Source organism: Lupinus angustifolius, chromosome LG07 (assembly GCF_001865875.1).
Source record: "Lupinus angustifolius cultivar Tanjil chromosome LG07, LupAngTanjil_v1.0, whole genome shotgun sequence".
In the NCBI taxonomy this organism is placed as follows: Eukaryota; Viridiplantae; Streptophyta; class Magnoliopsida; order Fabales; family Fabaceae; genus Lupinus; species Lupinus angustifolius.
The window spans coordinates 14,991,275-14,999,559 of record NC_032015.1 but is presented as its reverse complement, the minus strand read 5'-3'; the positions used below and the strand labels follow the sequence as shown (position 1 = coordinate 14,999,559).

Genomic DNA, 8,285 nt, shown 5'->3' with positions numbered 1-8,285 from the left:
CTAGTTATGAGAGAGAGAAAGAGCTTTGACTTTTTTATTATAACATAAAATATGTGATACAATATGTGAGAAACAATATTCTTCCTTACACCTAAAAAACAATAACCAAATAAGCCTCATCTTCCTTTTGTACAAAAATAATGGCCAAATTATTTTCAAACAGTGGATTGATCTTAAGGATAGGGCTAAATTTTTGTATGCTATTTTCTGTTACCAAACTCAACTTTTTTTCTTCCAACATATTCCTTTCATAGTCGATTCCATCTAGTAGGATAAAGACTTGATCTTGTTGATCAGTATATCAGCACCCAAACGGACAAAAGAAACTAAACAATCACACAGAATGTTTGATCATTAATGAAAGTGAATCTCTTAGAAATGTGACATGCATCTTCTATGATGTGAAGCCACTGCTTTTTTCTTCTGTTTAGTTTCCTCTTTCCAACTTTTAGCAATGTCATGTGAGACACTAATTGCATCCAAAGATGCACCAGAAAGGCCTCTCCTTGTGAACCCAACAGCATAAAGACCAGCACTTCCTTTCCATCCATTTGGAAATGGATTTCTTGGAATCCCATCATTGGAAAAGAACTCATTCTCCTGCTTCAAAAATATGTTACTTTAGTCCGCATAAAGACCAGCACTTCCTTTCCATCCATTTGGAAATGGATTTCTTGGAATCCCATCATTGGAAAAGAAATCATTTTCCTGCTTCAAAAATATGTTACTTTAGTCCATTTAGCATCTAAATTTGCTTAAGCAGAGTAAAAATCACATTTCCATTTGCATATCTATATCTAAATTTATATGTCCCTATAAAGGGAAACATCATTAATATCTCAAACATGTGCTAATTAACCAAGTATCTGCAAGTGCCTACACCACTGTGACAATTTTCTAACCATATTGAAATTCATCAAATAGGGTAAGTAAATTGAGAGAACAAAATAATTGATTTTTTTTTATATAACCATGTATATCCTTTCGTCACATAGGTAAGGAATTAATCCATTTCAAGTACATGATTATTCATCCTAACAATTGTTACTTTTAAGAATTGAACATTTGATCTTTTGGTCTATCTGAAGATTCAATGAAACCTTACATCATATCATTTACTTAACAATAAACCAATTAAAGAAAGCTAAAGAAAAACATGATATCTATATAAGATTATGAGCACAAAAACAATGCAAGAAAAATAACAATAAAGGGAATATAACATATAAAGAAGAATTGAAGAACTAACCTTTAGCCATGATGGTACATTGCTGCGATATCCAGTGGCAAGAATAACAGAATCAATCTGAAGAACTCTACCATCAACAAGTTCAACTTTCCCTTCAGTAAATTTTTTGATTCCAGGAACAACTTTGATTTTACCAGATCTAACTTTCTTAAGTGCTCCAATATCTAACACTGGTGTCTTCCCTGCACTGTTCTTAAGCTCTAAAGGCCCTTCTTTAGGCCTTTTAAGACCATGCTTTTCAACATTTCCAAGAATCAAACGAGCAAGAATCAACAATATCTTATCAACCACCTTAAGAGGAAAATGTTTCATCAACTTAACTGCAAGCTCAAAAATTGATTTTCCAAAAACTTCTCTTGGCAACACATGAACCTGTTGATAAAATAAAAATCCCATTTAGAGGTCTCGGATTTGAATCCTGTCAAAGAAAAATTACTAAAAGAACTACACTCATTTATGTATTTTTCGGCTCGACTCAAATCAGTAATACCCAAATAAGACTTTAGCGAACCAGGATCCTCTTCAGTCATGGAGAGGCACGTTCATGTTTTTATACTTATAATGAAAGATAAAAATATCAAATAATTATATTTAAAGGATAAAAGTGTTACATCCTTATATATTTTTTTTATGTTATTTTTTGATGTATTTGTCTATCTATTAACGGAGAGTATTTCCAATATAAAATAAAAAAAGTATAACTTCAAATGCTAACTAAGATGAAAAATGAACAGAATGTAATGAAAATTAGGATACTCACTGAGCTTCTAACCACCATTAATGGTTTTGCATGATGGTTACAAAGATCAAGAGAAACTTCCATGCCAGAATTTCCACACCCAACAACAAGAACTTTCTGGCCATTATAACTCTTCCCAGATTTGTAATCACAAGCATGCATAACATGTCCACCAAACTCTTCTAACCCTTCAAATTCAGGCACAACTTTCTCAGCATTTTCACCAGTAGCAACCACCAACCACCTACAAATATACTCAAACTCATTGAAACTATTACCTGAATGACTCTTCCTAATAGTCTTAACCCTCCACAAACCAAAGGTTTCATCATACTTAGCAGATTGCACTGTTTCATTGAACTGTGGGGTTATACTGAAGTAACTTGCATAGGATTCAAGATACTTTATGAACTGAAATTTTGTTGGGTATTCAGGGAAATCCAAAGGGAAAGGAAAATTGGGTAGTTGGCAAAACTGTTTTGGAAGATGAAGTTTAAGTCGATCATAGGTTCTGTTTTGCCAAAGTGATGCAATGCAATTTGCTCTTTCAAGAACAATGAAAGGAACACCTTGTTCTTTGAGACAAGCTGCAACAGCAAGACCTGAAGGACCAGCACCAACTATGACTGGTCCATTGACCCATATGCAGCGACGTGTGAATAGGTCCTCTGGGTTGAAGGTTTGAACCATTGGTGGCATGTTGAGACTAATGTTATGCATTTTTTGTATGTTGTGTTTTTGGTAGAGAGGGTGAGAACTGGTTTATGATAGAAGAAGGAATAGAGTTTTGAGGGAATGAATAGGATTTGTTTGAGTTGAAGAGTGCAAGAAGAGAAGGGGAAGTTGGGGTATAAATAGTGAGGGTCTAAGGTATCATAGCACCATGTGATGTGATTTGATAATCATACTTAAATGGGTCATTCTCAAATCATAAGCTTGTGGTTAACTTCTATATTAAATTCTTAATCACAATCATAATCAGTGTTGTGTTATTTTAAAGTTAATCTGATACATAAATCTTCATTATCTCATTAATTAATCATTCTTTATATAAAAGATGAGAGATAAATGTGAGATATAATTTGATGCTAAAATATGTTTTTATAAGTTTATTTTAATCATTATAGTTAATTAAGTGGTTGTGCTGATAAAAAAACAGTCATTTTTATATATGTTATTGGTTGTTATTGTGTTTAATGGTGTTATATTTTGGTACAACTAAATGTAACCTTATCCCAATTTTATAGACAAATAATTAATTATTTTGGGTATATGAGTACTCCTTCTATTAAGTATTGTTTTCAGGAATTGAACATTTGATATTTTTAGTTTATCTTTAGTAATGTTTTATAACATTAGATTAATGTTTTGTTGGTAATTATTAATACTACATCACTTAATTGACTATCATAATTACTACATGGTCACAATTCTTTAGACTAAAATAAAAATGGAGTAAAAAATACAATTGAGTAATTTCCCAGAATATCACCCACCCATAAAAGATTATTCTCACATGATATTCGCAAACAAAGAAGAACAATCACAAAGTATTTTCTTTTCCTTACACAAAAATGGAGAGATCAAACCAAAATCTTATGCTTCCATGCCCAAAATTAATAAAGAGAAATGCCATATCCCATATCTTAAAAGGGTCATTCTATTTTGTCAGACTTATACAGTTCCTCTGCAAATTTAGGCCTAGGGTAGGTAACTATGAGTAATAACCAGCTAAGAATACCATTTTACTTGAAACAATCAACAGTTTATTTTACTAGTTATGCACGTTGTTAAAATGGACCAAGATAACATATTTCCAATAATATTTCTTTCCTTATCTTAAATTAATTAAAATATTATTTTTTATTTTTTAAAATTATATTTTATTAATGTGACATTACATGATTGACCTAAGAGAAGGTACGAGTCCGAACATCTTGTTAAAATAAACCAGCCACTTTCATGGATTGTTGTTTCAAGTCTCCAAGATAAGTGCCTACAACTTAACAAAGTCTACATAGCTTTTTGCTGTCACATTATCTTTCACAATCATTTATATTCTCCAATACATCAAGGCTACTACTATGTTAAAATGAATATTTTAGTTCTTAGTATTAAATGTCAACTTAATTATTCATGTTCAAAACCAACTAACTAACCTTTTTAGATTTTAATTAGTTGAAATAGGAACATGCTAGATGCTTTTAGCAGGTGAAAAGTTGGGTCAATTTAGAGAATTTTTGTGGCTTATTTTCATTAAGCTCATGGTGAAAGTGATTGATCATGGGGGATTTTTATAATTAATGGAAGCATCTAGTATATTATCCAGCAAGTTCTTCTCTGAGTAGTAGTTTTGTTTCTCAATTTTAGTGTTGAGTGGTCAATCATGTGGTTCAAGATAGAGAATGAAGAAAAAATTAGAAGGTTCAGTTGGGATGTTACAGAAGGAGCATGATGGTGAACTCACATAGGAATAATGTTGCTGATACTTCAAAAGGTGATTTGAGATACAAGAATTTTGTTTCTTTGTGCACATAGAAACTTCACCTATATGAATCACCACCATCTTTAAATATTTGTCAGAGTATGTAATAATACCAATATTACTCGATTATAATGTTTTAAATTGTATCCTACAATCATGATTATGATTTTAATTTATTAAGATCATAAGTACTAATATGTGAACTTTGACTCCTAATTTTTTATGTGGTTTTAATACTCTAATGGAAAGTTTTATGCATGCCTTGTTAATCACTAACTTAGTTTTTGGACAAAAACTTAATTAAAAGAGTACCATTATATAAAAGGGTGGCTGAATGTACAAAATTACCATTAATAAAATTTAAGGAAGGTAGATATATGCAACTTTATCTTATAAGTATAAAGATTGCTTTCAGTATTTAGAAAGAGTAACATTACATAACCTAAAAATTTGAGAATATAAATCATTCAAAAAAAACATGTAGGATTAACCTTGCATGTGAGCAATAGTTGAGGAATGAGAAATACTAAAATTTATTTGTTTTTTTCCTCTTCTTTCTTATTTATAAAATAGCATTTCTATCTCATGAGATGTGTGATATCTAACATTTACAAGTTCAATAAAAAAATGATAATCTTTTTAATAAGTTAACCTTTAAATTCTGCTAACCATATAAAAGTGATACTATACATGTCAACTTCACGTGCCTAGAAAATGATACATCATTTTCTTATTGTTTGAATTTATGAGGTTTTTAAGCTAACTTATTAAAATGATAGGATATTATGCTGACCAATATCTATACTCCACCTAGTGAGACATCAACTATTGATGGTGAAAAAAAATGTAAAAATAGATATAGAATTTACTTGAAATCTAATATAAAAAGTTAAAAACTATTTTTGTAAATAACATATGGTCTATATAGAACCAACAAAATTGATAGTGCTCAATCACATACAAAAGAAGCCAATAATCCCTATGTAGCATCCCAAATCTCCCTTGTCTTTACTATTATTGGCATATTATATGTTGAAAAGATGAAAGGTATAGCACATAGAGATAAAGGCCATGTGTTTGAACTAAGTTTTTTGACAACCTTCGGTTCCAATTTTTGTTTTCCACATTTTGCTAGAAGATTTAGAATGATTATGATAATTTGTTCAAGTTCCAAAATGGAATGTATAGTACGACACATTAAATGGACAAGGTTTGCAATCAAAATCGAAAGAAGAGCAACCTTCACTATCCCCAAAGATTGATAAGAAATAAAGATTTCTCACTAAAAAAATAATTATCTTTATAAAACTAATTTTACAAATCCAAGATTATTTATATTGACAATACTATCAATTGATTATGTAAGAGTGCTTTATATTATATATAATTTATGTGTATTACTTTTCCTTAAAAGTCAATAATGATAAAAAATAAACAATGACTAATATAGTGTCAATGTAAGAAATTCTTATACAATCCATGTTTTCATCTTTTTCTCTATAAAAATATTATCATCAAAATCTATAAGAAAATTTATCAGTTGATTGTATTGAGAGTAAAATATTTTATCCTAGATACATTATTTCTTACGATGATTAAAATTTTGATATGTATGACACATGTTATCGTAATTTTAATGGATGAGAAAATACTTTAATTGTAATAGTATTTGTGATATTTATCCGTCTACGATCCCAATTTTAGCATGTGAATGGAAGTCAGCTTTTAATTTTAGTGAGACAAACGAGGAGAATTAGTTTAGTCAGTCAAGATATATTTAAAAAGCAAAAATACTTTAAAAATCATAATTTAACATTTCATTTTTACTTTGAAATGTAATATTTTGTTTTTTCTAATAAAAAATTTACTACCTTAGATAATGTTAATATGTATTTTTGAGTACACATCATAATTAGGGATGACAAAAAAACTTGACCCGTAGGTATTTGTGAAAATAGCCGTAACGGGTAATAGCTTATAGGCGGGAGCAGGTTTACACGCAAATTTATATATTTAGTTTTTAGTTAAATTTTTATACATATTTATTATTATTTTAATATTATATATCATATACTTTATTATTATTTCATAATAAATTACACATTTGACTATGATCATAAATTTATCATATAAATATGATATTATTCATGTAACAATTATTTTTACATATTAATTACTACAAATTATATAAATATTTAATTAAAATTAAAAATCTATTAGGTATCCGCAAATACCTGCTACCCGCAAGGTACCCGCAAATATTGCGGGTTTGAGCATGAGAAAACACTACTCAAACCTGTTCGCGCCCATTGCCATCCCTAATTATAATCTCTTCCATTAATATTCATTTATATTTTGCCTCTATTCCCTATTATCTATTTTCATGATGAAAAACTTTCATTAATATTTGCACTTATATCCTTACCATTAAAAATTATTTTTAGAGTAAATGTGAGAGCTCCAAAGTTTTAGTGAAATTATATAAATCATTTATCCATTTTTTATATTTGCATAAATCACGCTAAATTTATATACAAACATTATACCCACTACTCCTACACATGAGATTATTGTAACTTTTTAAACAAAAAAAAATGATTAGTATAATTTTAAGTTAAACTTTAATGAGTGCCAGTGTAATTTATACTTAGTTAACTTTACATTAACTAGAATAAATAAATCAATTGTAAATTAAGTTGCATATAGAATTTGATGATCAAATTACTCTTTTTAGTCGTGTATTTAAGCAATATCTTATTAGAATTATTGATGCATTTTATAATTGTTCAAAATGAGCTTCTTACAATTTACTATGTTTTTAGCTACCTTTATAATATGTGTCACTCATCATCGAATGAATGATAACGAAATAAGTTTTGACATATATTATGTTGTTAAGTATAACAATAATCATTTTGAGCAACTGAAAATCAACTTTTACAACTTAATTGATAAATTCAAATATTTTATTGTTTTTTACTAATGACACTTTAATATAAAAATAAAAAATCCTAACATATTTACAATATAAAAATAAAAAATCCTAACATATTTACACTATCATCAATTTTTATAAATTTGTTATTTGATCTCAAATTGTATACGTTTTGTTAATTATCTCGAATAAATTTTAAAATAATAATAATAAAATGACAATCCAATGACTATTTTCGTTTAAATGTGGAAGCCAAATTTGGTAACACAATTGGTACATATGTTTTGGTTACAGCTGGTTGGATAACCACTGATTAGTGTGGTAGACACTAGACACGCTTCAGAATTTAATGTTGGAAATAGTTGCAGCCAAGTGGATAAGGAGAACATCTCAACTCTCCTACAACTTTATGCCACTCCACATACTAAAAGGTTTGATTTTCCAAAAAATATTTTATAATTATAATTTTAATTTAAATAATTTTTTTTAACCAATTAAAATTGATAGTATATAAAATGATATAAAAAATAGGAGAACTTAAATATCTGGTCGATAACTTTAATTAGTTATGACTTATTTTTATATTGGTGACTTATTATATGAAGTATATAAACGTGTAATAATTATACTATGCCATAATTTATTGTAGTCGTACTGATTCACTATGTCCAATTTTACATCTAACTTAGGTTGTTTCTTTTTTTCATTATAGTAATAATTATAAGTATATAAGAAAATAATTATAAGTAATAATAAAGTTCTTCCAAGCCACGTGTCAAGCTTTTAGCAAAATAATTTTCTCTTAAAAGATTTCACTACCTCACATACACCATACCGCACATGATCAAAGCCAACCTATACTCATTTGACCTTTCCT

The 8,285-nt window shown here is 28.6% G+C and overlaps 1 protein-coding gene across 1 annotated transcript; it reads right to left on the bottom strand.

The window, feature by feature from the left end:
* On the bottom strand, positions 291-2,772 carry LOC109352767 (probable indole-3-pyruvate monooxygenase YUCCA3). Its single transcript, XM_019594961.1, has 3 exons — positions 2,010-2,772; positions 1,250-1,621; positions 291-600 (listed from the first exon to the last, which is right to left on the bottom strand). The coding sequence occupies exons 1-3, from the start codon at positions 2,706-2,708 to the stop codon at positions 373-375; spliced, it is 1,299 nt and encodes a 432-aa protein (XP_019450506.1). The 5' UTR covers positions 2,709-2,772; the 3' UTR covers positions 291-372.

Excerpts from the sequence above, each read along its gene's own strand:
- LOC109352767 (XM_019594961.1), bottom strand. The coding sequence starts at position 2,708 with ATGCATAACATTAGTCTCAACATGCCACCAATGGTTCAAACCTTCAAC. Across the intron at positions 1,622-2,009 it reads TAATGGTGGTTAGAAGCTCA|GTTCATGTGTTGCCAAGAGA; the intron begins GTGAGTATCCTA and ends TTTTATCAACAG. Across the intron at positions 601-1,249 it reads ATGTACCATCATGGCTAAAG|GAGAATGAGTTCTTTTCCAA; the intron begins GTTAGTTCTTCA and ends TTTTTGAAGCAG.